The sequence below is a fragment of the Aulonocara stuartgranti genome (genome assembly GCF_965226115.1).
Source record: "Aulonocara stuartgranti genome assembly, chromosome: 15".
NCBI classification, from domain to species: Eukaryota; Metazoa; Chordata; class Actinopteri; order Cichliformes; family Cichlidae; genus Aulonocara; species Aulonocara stuartgranti.
The window spans coordinates 23129075-23150919 of NC_138951.1; the positions used below are offsets into that span (position 1 = coordinate 23129075).

A 21845-nucleotide genomic window follows, 5' to 3' on the forward strand; every position below is an offset into this window, starting at 1 on the left:
CACTGGCAGGCTCACACACAGTTTTCACATGTATTTACTCCACCAGCAAGCCTGGAAGAAGAATCCGTGTGTAGGAAAACATACAAATACCCTCATATTGTTTTCCCCTTGGACTTTATGAGCTTGCAGTGCTTTCTTTTCATTTGAGCGCCAGAAATATTTTCTTTAAAAAAACATATTTCCTTCTTCATCATTTAATTTTTCTGTATTTTCTTAAATTTGTAAATTAAACAGCATTTCTATACTGCACTGGCTTTTTAGCTGTTCCTTAACAATTCGATGAAGACAGTTAAGCAGGCTAGAGAAAAGGACGATGACATTCAGCATACTGTCCGGCCACCTGGAAGCAGGGATCAGATGCTCAGGGGACCCCAACCGCTCCGCCTATCATGTCGCCCAAATTTTGTGTTTCTCGTGTCTGTTTTTTAAACTCATTTGTTGGTTGAGTTTAGATTCATGAGTCATTCAGCATTTCTACACTGCTGGTACTGTAGACTTGTTACTTAAAGAAGCATAAAGCAAAGTAAGAAAATACTGCATTATGAGTAAATGTCTTGCATTCTTCAGTCTTACTGGTATCAAGACTAAAGAGTAAAGCACGCAGATTCAGCCTTGATGCATCATTATGTGCATCAAGGCTGTAATGATGCATCAATTATGTCAGCAGCGTTTTGCCGATGTTACAGGTTGATGTTTTTCTCACTTAATGAGAATTCAAGTTGTCAGAGGATTTGTCCTAATTTCTGACATAAATAATAATAATGATGAGAAAAATCCTTTGTACTTTCTGTAATGTTCTTAGAGATCATGTGGGTACAGAAAGAATTATGCATCATTTTGTTCATTCCAGTCCTTATATATCTATATCTATATCTATATCTATATCTAGCATTAAAAGATAAAGTTAGATTTCTTCTCCGTCACAGAGTAGTGATAAGTTTGGAGTATTTTCCGTTGTGTAACTGAAGCTTTTATAACTGTAATTCAGCAGCAGCAAAACTATAACCTTGGCACACCAAAAACTTCCTCCTCCCACACACACACACACACACACACACACACACACGCACACACGCACACGCACACACACACACATACACCCTCATCCTGTCTCTGCAAACCTGCCTGTGCTGCCACCTCCCACACATTTACTCTATTCTGGGCCCACACACACACTTGTACACACAGACACACACATATTTTCAGATTTTTTTTTCTGAGAGAAATATTCAGTAGCATAATGACTTCCTACCTGCTGTAAATCAGTGTCTACAAGCCGCCTGCTCAAGTGTGTGTGTGTGCATGTGCATGCGTGCGTGTTTGTTGTGCATCACAGTTCAAATTGAGTTCATTTGATTCATCTCTCTCACACTCTTTTAGATTAAATTTCAGTCATTTCTGGAGAGCCTCTTCTCTCTGTTTTTCTCTTTCAAATCCAGCAGTGCATCTGCCGACCTGATGATTGACAGCACTAAATTAAAACCAAACACGGCTGCCTCAACATGAACGGTGGGCAACATGAGTGCTTGACTGACAAAACAATGATGATAGTTTTGCACTCTGGAGATAAAATAATCAGTTTTCGGTGCTATTATTTTTGTGTCCAAAATGAATCTATGTCTTCATTTGCCTCTGCGGCCAATCATAATACCCCATTCTTAGTCATTTCAAGTCAGTCTTAACCCTAAAAATCTACTTTGTAATGCTAAATCTCGGTGGAAGTGCGAATTCAGACCAGGAAATGACAAAGGAAATTATGTTTTGTATCACTTTACATGAAATTACACAGAAACCTTGTTGGTACAGTGACTGTGTTCGTTGATGAGGTGACATGATAGGACAACAGTGAACATGAACAAGAGTTTATCATGCCAATTCTTTATTTAGATAAAATTGCAGCATTTTTTCACCTGTCAAAGCTCCCAAATGTGTTGTATCTGTTGTAATTTGCTGTATGGATGAAGCAACTTGAATGATTTTACGAAAAATTAAGTATCTGCCAAGTTTTTGGTATTTAAACACAGCCAGTCCATACTGAAAAGTAAGGTCAGTGCAGAAGCGCCTTAATTCAATTTATTTATGCAGCGCCAAATTACTACAACAGTCGCCTCAAGGCACTTTATATTATTGTAGACCCTACAATAATGCATACAGAGAAAAACCCAACAATCATATGACCCCTTATGAGCAAGCACTTTGGCAACAGTGGGAAGTAAAAAAACCCTTTTAACAGGAAGAAACTTCCGGCAAAACCAAGCTCAGGGAGGGGCGGCCATCTCCCTTGACTGGTTGGGGGTAGAGAAGGAAGACAGGACAAAAGACATGCTCTTAAATCTTCAATGACCAGCAGGGGGTGACGGCTAAGGTTTCAAAAAGAAGACTGTGACGTCGGACCCCAACACACGCACACACACCGTGGGTACAGTGACACTCACTTATTTTATTATAGCCGTGGTTTCGGCTTCAGCGCACGGGACACAGACACTCCCGCTCAGTAGTCACTCCCCTCCCTTCCTCGACTGTCACTGAAACATAAGAAGAGTCACAACAAACACCTGTTCAGCCACGCCTCTGCGCCGCCCCAGGAGCTCACCGTGCCACCCCTCCTCTGCAGTGGGCCAGAGACCACAAAGACTTACTATGCAGAAGTCTTTTGGAAAATGACCTTTCAGCTCTCTCGAGTTTTTTCAAATACATTTATGGCCTCAGTTGTTAATTTTTGGTTCATTTAATTGGTCTCCATCTAGAGTCAAAGGGGTCAGCGCTACGGCTTCCTTGTGATTGTCACTACCATAGTGATCTGTAAATCACAATATACTCACAACCTAATTTATTTCACTCAAAATGTAACTATAATTTAAATGAACATCATGAAACCAGGGACTGGGGTCATGGGCATTTTCTCATAGGCCTTTATAGTGTCTGACGTTTCAAACAAATGCTGTCCATTAGAAGAATTGCAGGTTTATGTGGTGTATATCTTTCGTATACAGTTTATATATCTGCGGTTGATCTTATAAACTGAATCTCATTGCTGTTTATAACTTTTTTCGCGCTCAATGCGCTTGTACATTTTTATTTGCGACGATGTAAATGCTTGTTTTTTATTGCTTCTTTTATTATTCCATCTGCCTTCTTTTAGAGAATGAGGACCTGCTTTTGGCAGCTTATTGCCCACATTTTGGCGTCAGTCCCTCTGAATCGAACAGCGAGGGCTTCTTTTTCGAGTTACCTTCTTGTGGTGCCACTCAACGTTCTCAAAAGAAGAAATGTTTTGTTAAAGAGGCAGGAAGGTTGAATTTTGCACCCACAAGAGCGGAAAATAGACCAGAATTCGGTGCAGCTGCAGTAAAAGACAGGACGGGTTATGAAAAAGTCTGAGTGTATTTTACCTGGAAAAGCTCTCTGACCACCTACACGTATAACCCAGAGGTGACAGCACCAGCTCAGGCACTCTCTTTTGAGGCTGTCAAAGCTCTTTGGGAAATGTAGAAAGTGAAAAACAGAAATAGAAGTCAAGGAGACATTTTGAAGGGTAGTTGGGATGGAGAAAGTGTTACAGTTCCCTTCCTAAGACCTGGATTTTTCTGTCAGTAGGTAGAGCTGCATGTGTTCCTGTTCTGCTAAACTTCATTTCACTTATTTCATGCTGGGAACATCCTGGTGAAACCACAGACTCCTGCTGTTGGCCTTCACTGGACCAGCTTGAGCTCAAAAGCCCTGCTCAAGGGCACAGTAAGTGTGTAGAAGGAAGGTGATGTTTCTAATTTCCATTAAGACGTAAGCCTTGTGCAACCATCATAATTCACACATGGCTTTTTAATTTTCGACACGGAGTTGTGTAAAACTTTTACCTGGCCTAATTTAAGAAAGCAGGTATTGTAATATAACTGCTGAGAAAGTGAATTTTTTATTTAGAAAACTTTTGGCAGGGGGTGAAATTGGCCACAGATTTTATTTGGCCTGGCACAGAGAAGTCTTAAAGTGCTTTAAATTTAACTTTGCAGCAACCTGCAGTCAGCGTGCTGCTGTGGTTCACACATACGCCACTTTTGTTTTCACCCAGAAATATAAAAGGATGTTTTCTCTCAGACATAACTCCCTTTCTTCACATTTTGTCCAGATTATACTAATCTTTATGGACTGCACTGCTGTCTTCAATTCTTGTAAAAAATTGATTTCAAATTTAATTTCACATTTTTTTGACTCATAATTAGCATCAAACTGTGCTTTCTTGGAAATGTCTTTACAAAAGGAAATATTGGGGGGGCATTTTTTTAGGGTGATATACATTTAGGGAACTAAAAACCCTAAAAGTCCAAAAGAGAGAATTGGAATCGGGTGACAGGTGAGAGTTGTGGGCGATTACACCAATCTGACCTGAGCACTGTGGTCACTGGGGTGGATGGATGGGTCAGCAGGCGTTCGTTTCCTGTTCCTGCCTGGTTCAATTATTACTTGATGACTATAACACAATGACAGTGATGACTGAATCCAACCACATTATCTCTGAATCTAATTCCAAGAGAGGTATATTACAGCTCACTGGGCTTGGAGAGGGTAGAGCCCTGTGTTGTCATTCATGCTTGAAGTGTGTCTTTTTTCTTCTTCCAATGAGAATGACAGTCTTAGGATACTGGGCCAGGATTAGATAGGCACACTGCACAAATCATATTCATTCAGCTTACTTTAGAATGGATTTAAGTAGTAGTAGATGTTGTGGATATTTCAGCCCTTATTGGCACAATTTACATCTACAGATGGTTGAAGGGCAGATGAAACACCTAGTTATTATGCCAGTAAATGAACCAGCTCCTGGTGCACTCTAACACACACACACACACACAGGCATGGGTGTACACACACTCTCTCAGCAGTCCAACTTATTGTTCCAGTAACTTCTGTGTCCCTCCAGGTAAAACAAAGGTAGAGTTTTACTGGAGGTGTGTGTGGTTTCAGTCCAGTTGGGGCCAAACAGAGCAGAGCCAAAAAACAAACACACTGCCAGCTGCCCTCAACCGGCCCTTCTCCCTCCACCCCCACCCCACCCCCCTCTCTCTCTCTTTGGCTGTATAAAGTTGTTAATCACTGAATGGAAACCATTAGTAACATGTTTAAATAATTTACTTAGCCTCTGACCACCCAAAGCACCAGAACACTTCGGCTGCTGCTCAGAAACTCGAACCCAGGCTTTGTGTGTGAGCAGTCCATGCATGCATCTATTTGGTATACATATAACTGTGTGTGTGTGTGTGTGTGTGTGTGTGTGTGTGTGTGTGTGTGTGTGTGTGTGTGTGTGTGTGTTAGTAGAGTAAAGGCATCTGACACCAGCTTGCATGACCCTCTTCCTCACCAGCTACGTTCCATTTGTAAACATACCATTACCTCACCTGAATTGTCTCTGCTGTGGCCTAGTTCCCCAGTTTCTATGCTTGTTACCTTTCTGTAGTGTTTATTTCCTCACCTCTGTCCTGTTGCACTCTCCTTGATTACTCTTGTGAGTACTTATTCTCAAACTCCTAAATCTTTCAATTTAAACCTTAACCTTAAATACCTTCTCTATCCTCCTTTTTTGGCTTGTCATTGTGTGCTCTTTTACTGATGTTTTGCCTTGTCTCCTTTCTTTAGATTTGTTTCCTCACCTTTGTTCTACTTTAGACTCCTCATTTAGTCTTCTTCACTCTTAGTATTTAACTTCACCTGAGTGCTTGTCGTTTTTGTTTCCTCACCTCTCCTTCATCTTTATTCCCGCAAGCGAGTCCTTAGTCTTTCCACTTTGTCCCGTTCCCATTGCATCCTTGTTCTTTTTCTCCTTTCTTGGTTTCCACATCTCAGCAAGGTCTCGGTTTTCTTGACAAGTGCTTTCCCCCCTCCTTGATGTCCTTGAGCTTTGTCCTCGCTCTTTGTGTAACCTTCCTGTAATTTGTGCCCTTTCTCCTGCTCTTTTGGTCTTTTTTCCTCTTCTCAAACAGTTTTTCTCCCTCGTTTACTCTCTACATTATGTGCTTTTTCCGTCCATCTGTATTCTTGGGTGCGTGTTCCCTTTTCTTTGTCCTCTTTCTGTTCATTGTGTATTCTTCCCAAAATCCTCCACCTGCCTTTTACATCCTTGTTCCTTCTCTCTCTACCTCTACCTTGGATCCCTTATGATTGTTCACGTCTTTATCTTTTTTTTTCTTTATAAATTCCCCTTTCTTTTCTTAACGAGCATTAATTGTTCCATCTTTTGTGTTCCTGTTCTCTCTCCTGTAAGTTAATACCCATAAGTATCCCTTCTCCAACTGGATCCCTACTTTCTTATTTCCTTATGTATTATTGTTCCCTTATCTGAGTCCTCATCAGTGGCTTTGTTCCTTCTTTATCCTATAATCCATACCTGTTTCCTCATTTGTGTCCTGTATGATTGTTCCCTTTCTGTTTCCTTGCACCCTCCCTGCATCTTTGTCATGTGTTCTCCCTCTTTATCCTTTTAGTCTTAATCATAGAGTATCAAATATGGAACGGGGATCTAATTTGTATTCTGCTTGTGTCTTTTTTACAAATATATTATGCAATGAGTGACAGACAGGGCAAGACAAACACTTGCAAATATGCTTTCTCTCTGTTTTTTTGTCACAGGAATTCCAACCATTTGAGTTGGTATGCAGCACCCTAGCGGGCCAATTTAAGAATAACTAGCCACACGTACACGCGCGCAAACACACAGACACACGCGCACAGAGCTCTGTCCTCAACTGTTTCTTTCACTGAAAGTAAATGAGAGGCTTATCTACTGCATATCTGAACAAGACACTGTAGGAGAGGGATTACTGGTGAGCGTGCATGTGGGTGTGTTAGTGATGCATGCATACTCTCATAATGATTCAAGGAGGGAAGGGATTTGTACAAATGTTGATCTATTATCTTGTCGTTTTGGCAACATTATTCCCAACTGTCTTCCCAATAAGTCGGATGAAATCGAGTGAAAGAGAAAGGGAGAGAGAGAGAGTGCCTTCAGCCCTCAGGATTGAACAGCCTCCCACACACTTCACAGAGCAGCACACACACACACACACACACAGCCTTTTGTTCTTACTGCATGGTTAATGCCCACACAGTGTTCATACCTCCAGGGTTTGGGCATATGTGCGTATGAGTCTACTTGTACATACCTGCAAGCACATGAATTCTCTTGAATCTCTTGTTGCTTAATTTATATCAACATGTTTATTTAATTAGTTTCCATCGAACTTCTATTTTGTAAAGCAGTCTGTCAAGAGGTCTGAGGGCATTCCCGTACAAGGAAACTGGGATATTGAGAAGTAGTTGCAATATCCTTTTGAATTCCTCAGTTTTAAAGGACAGGTGTGTTGGAAAGATCCCAGCAGGACAAAGCTAGAGGATGGATTCAACAAACTGCTGAAAAGGTGCCAAGTTTCATGTCCAAGGTAAAACTGCCAGTTCAAACAAGGTCTGGGTGAAGGCAACGGTGAGAGGAGTTTCACTTTCAGCTCCTCATACACTCTATAGACTGCTTGTCATCACTTTTAAACACACTGAGTACCTTTAAGTCTAATTCTTCAGGACGTATAGCTGACACTGAGAAAGGAGACTAATCTAATTCCAGAACCACAAGCTAACCAGGTACCTTAAATCAAGAAGAGCAAAAGTAAGAAGCAAAGTGAGACAAGGACAAACTGAACACGGACCATGATCTGAAATTGACTCTAGCCAACAACACCCCCTCATACCTTCTAATAATGACCTTCCCCCTTCATGTTTCCATGTTGCTCTTTGAAAATGTCTCTGAGGATCTGACTATGTTGTTTTAGCTGGATGCACTTATTCATGGCATTGTACAGCGTTATGCCATTTGACGCAGTTCACTTAATCCTTGTTTATTCCTTATACCGACCGGCCTCGGGTGCAGCCCTTCAGCTCATCCACTATCATGTTAGCTCCTCTCCTTTTACTATAGCTTCTGATTGGCTGCATTTCACAAACAAAAGATTTGAACAGCAGGTGGGTTGTATAGATCTTATATAACACAAGCAAAATATAACAGGTTTCATCAATACATGTGTTAACCTTCATATAGATATTTTAAAGCTCCAAATTCTTTATTATTGAGAAAACACCTGAACACGTTTTCAGTAAATTCGTGGAGGTTTCTGCATTCATACAAACAGCACATGTAGTGTGCTTAAAACTGTCTTTAAATGTTGTGTTTAATGTTGTGTGAAATGTGTTTTGGTTGGAGGATTGAGGGCACATTATCATGCTTACTGAAAAGAGGACCATTCAGTTTGCCTACACACAAACGTAAAAACTTAGATCGAGTGTGTTGTTCCAAGTAAAGCATGCCGTGGGTATAAAACACTGCCTAGATCTATTTCCATGTCTATGAAAGCAGAGCTGATCTCTGCTCCTTTATGTTAAGTAACTGTGTTTATTTGGGGCATTTTGATAGATCACTTTTTACAAGTGTTTGAGTGTGTATCACTTCTACTATTTTTACCTCTGAGTGTAGCCTCTGAATGTACTTAGTTTTGACCTACCTACAACTTGGGTGTCTCGTCATGCCCTTTGCCAGCCCACACACACACACACACACACACACACACGCACAACTGGCACGTATACTTCCCACGCTCATACACACACAAACAGCGCCAGTAGCTATGTCTCTCCTACGCACAGGAACTGGGGCAGGTTGTGTCGGTGAATGTATGAATAAAGCTTTATGTAAGCCATTCACTACAGGCTCCCACTCACACAGCAGATTGTGACCATTCAAAACTTTCATTACAAAACCAGTCACCTTGCATAAGGTTGAAGGGAAGTTAAGCCAAGTTAACCATGTAAGCTGAAAGGTCAGTTTCACCGCTGGTTTATTTGTGGGGTGTGAGTTGAATTCTGATGGATGTTGACGTGTGCGTGATAGCAGCTACTACAGCTGCAACTGGCAGGTTCATCCATATGAGACCTCCAAATGGCAACAAGAGGTACAGTAGAAGTCAAGTGATTTTTTTGTCTTTTTTTTATTAGAGATGATTTTTAAGGAAGCCATATGCGGCTTTTTAGGATAGGATTGTGAAACATTTACTGAGTCGAAGTCATCTTGGGTGCTTTTAAAAGATCTCTTCAAAAAGCCACACCAAGTAGTAGAAATTGTGTAAAGGTATATCGCTAGGTCAAAAGAATAATAAAGGACATATGGTTCCCAATGGGCTTAAGAGGGAACACAGAATCCCGTCAGTCAAAAATGGTCTATCTCCAATATTTAATGATGGTGCAGCTCTGTTCTGTGACCTCCGTGCCCTTCCTTGCTCATACGTGGAAAGCCTAAGGCAGGAAACACCTCTGATAATTACAAACCACATATTTGCATATAAATATTAAACAATCTGTAGACAAGGGCAACTTTTTTGTTAAGCAAAGTGTTCTGCTTTCAGTTAAAGTCCTATTGATTAACCAAAAAGGAAAGACGTGTGGATGGGTCCAGAAACAGAGAGATCACAGTTGTTGAAAAGCTGTCTCAAAATCACCAGATATGGTCTGAGGGTGAAATTACCTCGTATTGCTCTTGAAAATGTATGTGCATTTATAAAACATGACCGCAGGATGGAACAGGAAGTCTCAAGCCAATCCAGCTCCTACAAACTATATAATAATAAAAGCTGGTCCGGGAATTTCTTGTCATGTCAGCTTTTATGAATGTTTAAGTAATCAAAGGTTTTCTGGTTACTTTGAACAGGATCTCGGACCATTATCCTCATGTGTAGAGTTATATTCTGTATGTTCAGTGACCAAGCTGTTTTGACAGCTAAATCAAACTTTTAATCTCAACTCACTCTGGACTCGTGTTTAACCCAGAACTGACGTTAATCCACTTTCCTCTTTGGCACATCCTCTGCTGCTGTGCACACTGGCACATCCGATGTGTGCTACAGGCGTCAAAGGACACATGAGCCATGACTCATTGATACTGGAGTGTTTCAACATAAGGGAATTATGCCATTCACATTACTGGATTCACACTGTGAAAGGTCTTAAAAAAAGCTGTGCCTTGCCTTGACTATTATTAGTACCATACTTCCCCTGTAGTAATCACCAAGATTGTCTGCCTTTGGCTGCATTTGTGTCAGCTGACCATAATGCTAACCAATCAGCATCACCGGATTATAATGCTAGCTAAACTCAATTGAATCCCCATTGTTGCCCAACTGGAGTTTTCTTCCACATTCTTTCACTCTTAACACCATGGAAAACACAAAGATATAACCCAAGGTTGAGATAATGTTTCTGGTATTTGTTTGTCTGTCTTTCTGAGTGGGCGTAGGGGTTTGGGGAGTACATGTGAAAAACACAAGTTAGCTTAAATTTAACTTTCTTGCTGCTAAGAATAAAACATGTTTTCCTCCGGTGCTATTTATAGGTCTCACGTTGGGCCCCCAGACACAAACGTCACTGAGCCCTGCTTACCAGCACTGAGGCCACAGTGTGGGTGTGTGTGTGTGTTTCTGTCGCAATCAGAGTGTGAGGGAGGTTGTTTAAACTCTGAGATGAGGAAATACAAAGCAAAAATGCAACTTCAGCATGCATGTTTATATGTGCTATGTGGCTCTGTGCCCCTTCTGCTGTCAGGTGTTGGTGTGGTTAAGAAACGTTAAACAACGGAAACACACACATATACACTGTCTACTGCAGTTTTGCAGTGCAGTTACAGTGCCTGCAAGCACTCTGTCTACATCTGTGTGTGTCTTCTTTTGTTTCTGCGTATCTGTGAGCATTCTCATGATCGCTTTTCAACCAAGTGCATACCAAGTTAGATGTAACCCAGAGAGGAAGAAAAGGTGCTAATGCTGATTGCTGCTCTTCGACTTGGCCTTTTTGGACGCCTACACATATTATGACACTCCGACGTCACTTCCACAGCGCTATTTATAAGCCTTTGTGTCTCTTTAGGAACAGTGTGGGTTTGCTTTTCATCGGTGACTCACTGAGTGGAAGGAGGAGGGAGGGCGGGAGGGAGGAGAAAGGAGTGAAAAAAGGCAACAAGCACAGATGGAATCCAGTGTGAAGAAACTAACTGAGCAATCAATGACATTTATATTCGCACATCAGGCATGTACTTGACAACTTAGTGAGTCGTCTCTGCACAACAAAGTATGTGGTAGCGTGCTGAATTTAGCAGTAAAAAATGTCACATCAACACCAGTCCGACTTATGTTATAAGGGTGATGTCAGACTAAAGGTTATTTACCATCTGTGTATCTGATTACTGTATTGTTGGATGATTTTTGTACACAACACTAATTAGCCTTTTCTCTCGTTTGCTTTGCTTTAGGTCTTTTGGTGAGAAAACTGAAGGACTTGAAGCTACAGAAAAAGGATCTACAAGCACCCTTCCCTCAAGAAAAGTTAGTAATTGAGTATGTTGTTAAACACAGTTTATTACAATTGTTGACTACAGTATTTGCCTAAAATGTTCTCCATGTGCTTCTTCTTTTCTTTTTCTGTCCCTCTGCAGGTCACTCAAGGTTTCTTCTGCTCTTAGATGAACTGGACAGAAGAACAACAGAGAGCAGCGTTCGTGTTTTTACAAAATGGCAGAAGGAGAGAAACCTCTCTGATGTTATCCACTGAAGCTCCCCTTTCTGCTCCACTTGATAATTCCTGTTTCCAGCTTGACTCTATAATCAGTCTTTCTGAGAAATGGATGGATATTTTATGTTTCTGTGAACTTGTTGGCAGCCAGCAAAGGTTCCGCTATCATGCCTGGTAGTTTTGGGACCTTGTAACCCTCAAAGACCTACCCTCCCAAATTCCCTGCATCCCCTCTTCTCTCCCTCTTCTAAACCACGGAGAGCTTCAAGAAAATGGAGGCTCGTGAATCACCTGCGACAGGGCAGAAATGTCCAAACAAGGAACTAGCAAGGGAGAAGGTACCTCTACAAAGAAAATGGGCGTCAGAGCCTTCTGCAAACACCAAACGAAGCACTTTTGCTGACCTGGAGGCTCCTGGAGGATCAGCACCCCAGCAGAAGTACCCAATCACAGGGAATTCTGGAAAGCTGCTATCTGGACCATCTGCAGTTGGGGCCATAGGAGGCCCGCCATCTCAAGACCCACAAGGCCACTTTGCTCAGGGGTTCCACAGGGGATATCCTTACCAACTTGGCCAGCCATACCCTCAACATCCTCAATCTGAACGGTTTCTCTCAGGAGCCAAACCACAGCCAGGCCTAGAGCCTCATGCCTGGCCATTTGCTGGCCAGTTGCCCTCGGATGACCTATTCCCAGGACACCCAGGACACACTCACCCACATGGGGCTGGTGCAGGAAGGTTCCCTCGGCACAAATCTCCTAGTTTACCCAGCTCCTTTGGACAGTATTCTCAGTCAGGCCCGGAGCCCGGAGAGGAGGCCTATGGCAAAAAAGAGCAAAAGCCAAAAAAGCCTGGCAAGTACATCTGCCACTACTGTGGTCGAGCGTGCGCCAAGCCCAGCGTCTTGAAGAAGCACATCCGCTCACATACTGGAGAGAGGCCATACCCTTGTGTACCCTGTGGCTTTTCTTTCAAAACCAAGAGCAACCTTTACAAGCATCGCAAGTCCCATGCTCATGCCATCAAAGCTGGACTCGTACCATTTTCAGAGCTAGCTGTGGCCCGTAGTGGGGACATGGACCAGGCATCACCAGTGGGTGAGGCTGAGGTCCATTCAGATGGAGAGCAGAGTACCGATACGGATGAGGAAGGCGTGGAGCCCACCACCATGCTAACAGACAAAGACAGTCCAACCCTGCAGATCTCCTTTGAAGCTGACAAGAATACAGGTTATTTTCTTCTATAAGACACTTTAAAAAAAAATTTTTAAGTAGAATTTTCCCAAAGAGTCAAAACAGTTTTGGTTCATAGAAACCCCTTCTTAACACATAGCTAGTTCTTTATATCTATGAACATCTTTTGATGCTTAAAATACTATTTGTTATGGGTATGTTTACAATGATCCAAAATAAAAACGTATTGGTTTACATTAATGCTGTTACACAGTTCAGCTACAGTGATATAAACTCTGCATGTATTTTGTTTACTGTGAATGGTTGTAATCTGTATCATCTTCATTTTTCCCACTATAAAGGTGGTGCCGAACCAGCATATGCAGATTCACCTGAAGAGCTACCCATTGGATCTATGAAAGTGCCTATTCTTATCGTTCCCAAGCCTGGGGGAGTCCCCTCCACAGGGATGGAGTGCCCCCCCTTTCATGACATAAAAGTGTCACACCACATGTTAGCATCAAAGGCTGGTGGAAGAGCACGTTCCCTGGATGACTCCCCAACAATCAAGCAACGTTTGGCCCTGAGGCTAAGTGACAAAAAAGGACAGGACACTGACCTTGCCATGTCCCAGTCACTTAACCTCCTCAGTCCTCACAGCAAAGGCAGCACAGACTCTGGCTACTTTTCACGCTCTGAGAGCGCAGAGCAGCAGATCAGCCCTCCAAATACCAACGTCAAGACGTACGAGGAGATTATGTTCGGTCGAACTTGGTACTACCGACCAAGCTCCAGGTCAAGACACTCTATAACAGTAGGCATGGCAGGGGCAGACCCCACTAGCTTGACTACCTTGAAGCAACCTGGTGCAATTCTGGAAATAGGGAAGATAGCTGAGGATCACATCTCTTTTAGAGAAGATGTAGGAATCTCAGAAGATCCAAAGCAGTATCCAACTGGGCCATGTCAAAGCAGTACAGGACTTCTAGAGCCTCCATCAGATTCTGGGCATCTTATTAGGAGTAACTCCATGCCAACTTCCACCCCTCCTAACCTCAGTGTTCCCCAAGGGATACGGGGTAGCCAATCCTTTGACAATGTTGTGACAGATGATGTGTTTTACCCGCCAGGCCATCGTAGGCTCACAAGACAGAGTGCATTTGAAAATTCAACCAATGAAGCCCACGTAGGAGAGGCCGAGGGCTTTGGACACTTACCTAAGAATTTAACTTCGTCTCTGGGTATGAAGATTGGTGAACGCGGCCCAGGAGTTCCAGAACATGTTGCCTTTAGTTATGGTACTAAAGTTAGTATGTCAGAAATAGCCACAAGAAAAAGGAGGAAAGAAAAGAGTGTTGGGGATGATGAGGACAGCCCTGGACACTGCGACAGTAGCTGTAGTGGTTCAGTGGAAATGATAGGGGACTATGACTTTAAACAAGGTAGTTTTGATGGGTCCAGAGCCACCCCAACAGGTAAAGGTTCCCTTCATAGTGCACACAGTCAGTCTGACAGCTTTGACACCTGTGCCAGCATGTGCTCCGAGGACATTGCACTATTTACTGACTCTGAGGGCAGAAAAACAGCTGGGAATGTCATATCAGTTATCCAGCACACCAACTCTCTCAGCCGTCCAAATTCCTTCGACAAGTCAGAGTCTTTTGAACAGCCAGCATATCAGCCTTCAGATAAAGCTCCATGTACTCAGTACTCTGAGCAGTCTGACACAGAGATCTTTGAAGATGCTCTAGGTCCTGAATCCACCCTTCTGAGGACAGAGAGCATGGAGCAGCAGCCACAAAGTGACAGTGACTTGGCCTCCCTTTCATCATCATCAGCTGCAGCCTCACCTGGACAGCCTTATCATATCCCACCCAAACTAGTCAGACAACCAAACATCCAGGTTCCTGAAATCAGGGTGACAGAGGAGCCAGACAAGCCTGATAAGGACACAGAAGCTCCAATGACCAAGGAGCTGGAGAAGCAGCAGCATGTCGAGGAGTTTCAATTGCCACAGAGAAGCGACACACTATCCCAAATGCCATCAGAAAAGCTCCCACCCAAGAAGAAGAGGCTCCGCCTAGCAGACATGGAACACTCATCTGGAGAATCAAGCTTTGAATCGACCTGCACCAGCCTTTCTCGTAGCCCCAGTCAAGAGAGTAACTTGTCCCACTCCTCTTCCCTTTCCATGTCATTTGACAGAGATGAAGGTCTCAAGTCTGTCTCACCAACAAAACAGGTACCCCATTTTTTTAGTAATTTCAAGTGCATTTACGTCTCTTTTATAGTAAGGTCTTCACTGAGGGGTTTGCATCCTGAACAAAGTGGAAACTTTGTCTCTTTGTTTCTGTAAAGGATGATTCTTCAGTATCTGGTGGTGGGCCAAAGCAATCAGAGTTCCTGACTGTGCCAGGTAGTGGTTATTCTAGCTACCACCAGCAGAGGGAAATGAGGAGGTCTTCATCAGAACAGGCACCATGCACGCTGCCTATGGAGTTGCCTGAAATGCGCAGTAAATCCTTTGACTATGGAAGCTTGTCAACCTCAAGACAGGGAGAACTGTACTCCAGTGCTTCTGCAATGAAGGAACGTCGGCGTGGATATCTTGTTAGACAGGTAGTGTATAAACGATTAACTTATATTTAGATTAATTTGGCCGTGTGCCATTTGTATTCCTCAGAAAGAGAACACAGAAGTTGTCAGTGACAATGCATGGAATAAAAGAGCTGGAGTAAAGTAAACAACCTTGCAACTTCTTCAACTGAACATTTAAAAACTCTGAGCTAGATGGAAGAAGAGGACTAGGAGCTTATTAAGGATGAAGGCACTACAAAATAATTTAGTATTTTAGCACCCCCATCAGCTTCATTCAAAGACATCCTAATGATGCCATGCTATACCGACATTATCATCTCAATACAATGCAATCACAATGTTATCATGCACTATATTAAGGTTTATATGGTATCCTTAGTCAAGCTAACCAAATATAATTTTATTAAAGCTAAACCACTTTCCCTCCACACTTCTCTGCATTTGGCAGGCTTCACTGAGTGTTTATCCAGAGGCAGTTACCCAGGAGCCAGGGGGCGCAGAAACGTCAATCAAACAGGAGAGTTTGGAGCATGGTGGATGGCCTGGTCCAGCAGGATCCCCTCACAGCAGCAGCGAAGCAGTCAGCAGAACCAAGAGAACTGGGACTGGTGCTGGTAAGCTTTACATTCATCTTAGTATGTTATCTATACATTTTTTTGTCTTATACTTTATTCATCATACTTTCCCAAACTTTTATTGAAAAATTTCTCGACTCAATAAACTACCCACATCCTTCCGTGCATGGATTGCATTCTGCTATTATAGCTTACTTTTGTAAAATGAGTATTCTTTTCAAATGTATGCATTTTATGCACAGATATAGGACCTCACCAACATCAACAGCACCACCAGCATATTCTCCAACAGAGTGTCAGCGAAGACAGCCTTCCAGAGGAACCTCTCTATAGCAGGTCAGACAAAATATACTTACAGAGAAATAACCTAAAATAATAATAGTACAGCCCTGCTTCAAAAACATCTGGGAAACTGTGTAAAATAACGCAATGAGAACAGAATGTAGTGAATTGCATAGAATTTAAAGTTGAAAGTAGTATCATGGATGCTGGCCTTTAAATTTGTGGTGATAAGAAAGCCTGAATACAGAACACCAAAGAATTCTTAAAAGAGATTTAAGATTTTGATTGTTTAGACCACAAAATGTTTTTTCTCACATTTCTGTAAAATAAATATTTGAAATGTTATTATTTTGGTTGTAACTTCTCTTAAGAGGCTTTACATTATTTGAAAATCATTGCATTACATTTTTATGGTTGTATTTAGGGTCACATTTATTACTGCAAGTACTATGTCAGAAATTGCTGTAGCCTTCAACAAAATTGATAATGTTTTTGTCCTCTATAGGTCCCAGCAGCATCGCTTGCAGGCCCAAAGCTCGTCATCAGAGGGAGAGCATCCAGGTCATGAGGTCATGAGTAAAGATATGATGCAGCAGTACCAGAGTGGCCCTCCTTTCCTTTCTTTCCCACAACCAGGCCTCTTCTGGAATCAGGAGCCTGAACAGACACCAAGACAGCAGCAGACCCAGCAGGCCCAACTGCAACTCCAAAAACTCCACATCAGGTCACCCGGTCTCCCACTTCACAAACAGCAGCCACTCCACTCCCTGCAACAAGTCCACGATCAACAGCCATATGATGGAAAATCAGAAAATCCAACCTCTCAGATTTACTCTGCTTCTTTTTCAAATCGCAGCTCTCCTCTGTCAGCCTCGCTGTCCACCACCTCCTCCATGCTTCTGCAACAGATCCAACCCATATTTGCTACCCAGAACCTGGGCTCACAGGCCTCTTTTCCTGGTTTGCTGGTTCCTGTACGGATCCAAACCCATGTGCCATCGTTTGGTAGTGTTATGTACACCAGTGTTAGCCAGCTGATAGCTTCTCATGGTAGTGGAGCACAAGGTTTGGGTTCAGCCAGGCCAGGCAGTACTGACAACAGCAACATGTCTCCCCCGGTTGGTGTTGTGAGTGTCACAAAGCCACATGGAGGAGTTGGAGGAGGTTTCAACTTAGCACATTTCCTAGGGCAGACGGATGGTGCAGTGCTGCGGCACCCACTCTGGAAGGGTCCAGATTCACTACCAGAGCAACGTCTAAACACAGGGATCCCCCTATCACTAACATCAGGCACCATATCCACCACAGATGCATCAGGGTCTGCTATCGGAGGGGGCAAGCGCATGCTCTCTCCTACCAGCTCACTTGAGCTCTTCATTGAGACTAAGCAACAGAAAAGAGTAAAGGAGGAGAGGATGTATGGACAGATTGTCAAGGAGATGAGTGCTGTGGAGCTAAGTGGAACTGAAGGTGGCAGCAAGCCTGACAAGGGACAAGGAAGAGGTCTGAAGAGCGAAGGCTCCATGGATGATTCTGAAAGGATGTCCTCTTCTCCTCCATTAAGTGACTTCCCAGTTGCTACCAAGATTGCCATTCCTGTCCGTTCCTCTGCCCCCCATCTCTCTGACGTCCCTCGGCCTCAGAGCTTCACCCCTCCGCTCCAGATTGTCACAGACCGTTCTCCAGCTTCAGGTGGCTGCGACTCCCCAGAGGAGCTTGACGTGGACGATTCAGCCCAAGAGCCGAGCTCCAGCCCAGAGTCCATGGTTTCCTCTAACGACGCAGAAGACGCTGACAGCACGAAGCAACCTACTTCAAATAAAATGCCTGTCAGCATGCTGGTTCAGCTCGATGCCAACCAAAGCCCAGGATTACCTGGAGCAGCGGGTCAGACTCTGCTGCTCACAGATGTGGCGGATGTCCAGCAGCTTTTCCCGTTCCCTAGCTTACGCACGATGAGCAGAGTCAGCTGGTGTTTCCTGAACTACACCAAACCCAACAGCACCCAGGCAGCTTTGCGTAGCTCCGTCTACAGTTCATGGTGTGTCAGCTCATACAATCCCAATCCTCTGAACCTGAGTACCAAGGCTTCACTGGCTCTGCTGCGGTCCAAACAGAAGAGGAACACTGATTTGATGTACACAACGGCAGCCATGTCTCCACCCAGCTCCGGAAAACTGGTCTCTTCTGTAGCCTGGAAGCTGCGGTTTGATCAGGTATGTGCTGCAGTCATCAGAAGGATAAAAGATTGCCAAGAGAAATATTGAATTATGCACGCATGGACACAACTACAGAGAAACACAACCGCAAGAATCTTAATCTGCCCTTTATGTTACCTTTTTTTTTTCTTTAGCTGAAGCCAGAGCTGATGCCAGTAGATGTCAGTCATTTTGGGAGGAAGATGAAAGGAGTGGTTTCATGGGATCGTTCAAAGGAGGAGCAGGTGGAGAAGGAGGTCTCAGTCAAACAGCCTGCTGCTGAACCGACACGCATCAAGATCTTCGAAGGCGGGTATGTCTAATAAAAATACACAATTAAAAGGGACAGGGACAGCCTCTAAACATGACTTGTCAAACCTCCAGAAAACTACTCTCTCTTTCTTTTGTGTACTTGAAGCCATGCCAGTTGATGTCATTCACGCAGCATCAGCTTGTTGGGAGAAATTGTGGACTAGAAAAGGACAAATCTTCATGTAGGAAGTGTCCTCTTTCTAACAGATAAAAGCATGCGGCTAACTAACGTTTAGAGCTCAGCTCAGGAAGATGCTCGAATGTTTACATCCTGTCACACTAGGAGGAGCCTCTCATTATCACAGCAATATGTTTGTCTGGTGGTAGTTGCTAGAGGTACAGAAATAAAATAATTCCTTGGTGAACCTTCTCACTTCAACATGAACAGAAATCATGTACAGGGTAGCAAACATTTAAATATTTGATGTTGGGATCAGCTGCTCCTTTAAAAGCATTTAAATGCTGTTTCTGCTGTGGCATCATAGATCACATAAAGAGATCATTCTGTAGTGTGTTTCGCACTTCCTCAGAGACTACAGGGATAAAACTTGTATGGTCAAAATCAGTTTATTTTTCTGTGAATGAAAAGAGCAGATAAAGATAAAACCCTAAAGATATGCAAAATTAAATCGTCAAAGGAAAAGGTCAGGCTTTACTTAAAATGTAAGCATATACTAACTAATAACCACTTTTATGATATTATTTGTATTAATGCTTTTCCCTTAGAAACTCAGGAATAAGGTATAAAACTTGCATACAGAAAAGTGATTTGTTACAAGTACGTGATTCAAAATACTGAGCTGCCTTTTGTCTTTTTCTTAATCCTAACAGCTGAGTATTCAATAAAAATGAGCACTGGTGACCTCTGTATGGACTGTAAAGACATCTGCCTCATCATGATTAGTCAGAAAAATCTTCTTAGGTATTAAAAAAAGAAGACTTATCCCTTTACAGCCTATTCTTTGGGCTTAATTTGTGCCTGCGAGAGTCGGGCCAAGAGCCTGAGCCTGGTAAACCCATCACGGGCTAACGACTCAGGCTGCATTGCTGTAATTGGACATCAACTTTCATAATTCTTGCTCTGAGTTTTATAGACTGGTGTGAAGTGGGATTTGTCCCTCGTTAGTTGTGTTTTAAAGCCTTTTTCACGCAGTTTTTCTGACACCAACAACTTCAGTATTTATTTCTTTTGTTAGTTGCTGAGAGGAGAAATGCTTTTTTAAAAATCCTATTAGATTACTTCATGTATTCGGCGCAATGTTTTATTTTAGTTTTAAAATTTTTACGAGTTTTTTGCCTTTATTCCAAATTATTTATAGATTTTTTTTCAAAGTTTATTGTTTGTCTGTGACTTCATGTGCGATTGCAGTTCTAATAAATTACTGCAATGTGCAGCACCTTTTTGAAAGCGGTGCATTTTTTTTTGCCAATTTCTGTTTTTAGAGAACATTTCCAGCATTTTAGAACTGCATAAAGTTCGTTTACTCCCACACAACTGAAAAGATTTCCACCATACAGCGATGACAAAACGCAGGACACGTTGGAAATGAAAGTTCAGATTGACCAGAGCTTTAGAAAGTTTTTTTTTTTTCTGCATGAGATAAGAAAGCTCTTTTAAGCGACTTTGCATCCATCTTTGTGAACACGAGTCAGCTGATGAATAAAAGCAGAAGCCAAAAAAGAAAGAAGCAGAAAATCTTTGGCAGAAGTCATAACATTAAGAATTATCTTCTGGTTTTGACTCAAAGCAGATGAACTGCTTAATCACACTGTTACAGCAAACGTTGCCCCTCCTTTTAACATAAATATTTAACTGTTGTTAAAACCGTACTTTAGCTTTTTCATCCTTGTGTTCAGTATTTTCCCAAATAAATGTATCAGTTCCCCAAAAAATGAGCGTATGAGGTATTGTTTCAGCACAACAGATGTTGCAGGTGCAAAATTTATCACCAGCTAAACTAACTAAAGTTTATGCCTGGGGTAATCTAACCATGTCAAACTAATGTGTTTTAAAAAATTGAATAAAATATGTCTCCTTCTTAGTCTCAGAGTGTCAGATACTGTTGTTCAGTCAAAGTGGCGGCTCAAAGATACACATACTCGTTGGCAATTGTGCCGTGATGAACCGCATTTAAGGGAGTGTGTGTTCTGGCTCAAGACTGTCACGCTCCTTTTATTCTAGTAAGAACTTTGGGCTGTTTCCCCCAGAAAGACATCTGATGACCCTCCCTGTGCTCTTAATGACATGTTTTGACACCTCACTACATATCAATAAACACGCGATTTGACAAGAATTATAATAGGCTCTGGGGTTTTCCAAGGGTAGCCCTGGTAAGCTAACCCTCACTAACTTCTGATGCACACCTTGTCATTTGGTGCAGGAAGCAGATGTGAAATACAAGAGTAAACGCTCAGTTCAGAAAGGAAGAACGAGTTAACCTGAGCAGGCGTCCAAGGGGAAAAGAATAAAAAATGGACATTTAGCATCCAGTACCACCATGGCTGCACCAACAATTAAGGATTCTTAGCTTGCGTGTGTGCATGTATGTGAGACACCTCCAGCATCTGATACTGTGAGAGGACTCCATCTTGTCGGATGCATAAAGTTTTTAATTGTTTTATTTTATATTGTTCTCATGTTGGCGGAATATTTTCAGATAGATTCACGATAAAGCTGAGTAAAGAGACATATTAAGAATGTTTCAGTACAGCAGATATATTCTCACTATTTACAGGAACCTGGTATGGAGGTAGAATATATTTACAGAGGATGAAAAGGGGCCCACAGCACCTTGAGGCTCCTAAATAGGTTAATATGGCCACATGAAACTTTTTTGGTTAAAGAAAATGTATCTATAGCATAAAGTATGCAAAGAAACATGAAATCTTTAATCTACTCTGGCTTTATATCATAAATTGGCTTGCATGTCTGCGTCTATTTGAGAAGGCTGGCATCTTTTGCTGAGCAGTCAAAGTTTATATGTTCTATTTATATTCCTGAAAGTTACTCAAATCTAGCGACGAAGCAGAGAAAATGTTTTGTTTATTATTGTGTTGTCATTAAACTCACATCTGGCTTATTTTCCACATAGAAAACTAAGGGATTTTTTTTCAAGTG

General features: G+C 42.4%; 1 protein-coding gene across 7 annotated transcripts in view; it reads left to right on the top strand.

The window, feature by feature from the left end:
- The window catches only part of hivep2a (HIVEP zinc finger 2a), a 125273-nt gene that overhangs the window by 90948 nt on the left and 12480 nt on the right, over positions 1–21845 (top strand). For all 7 annotated transcript variants that reach the window (XM_082506165.1, XM_082506162.1, XM_082506167.1 and 4 more), the window contains 8 exons: positions 11330–11402; positions 11513–12819; positions 13125–15004; positions 15121–15381; positions 15809–15974; positions 16178–16271; positions 16723–18433; positions 18571–18728. In XM_082506165.1, coding sequence (XP_082362291.1) covers positions 11862–12819; positions 13125–15004; positions 15121–15381; positions 15809–15974; positions 16178–16271; positions 16723–18433; positions 18571–18728 — 5228 coding nt within the window. In that variant the 5' untranslated portion in view covers positions 11330–11402; positions 11513–11861. The remainder of the gene's footprint in view (positions 1–11329; positions 11403–11512; positions 12820–13124; positions 15005–15120; positions 15382–15808; positions 15975–16177; positions 16272–16722; positions 18434–18570; positions 18729–21845) is intronic.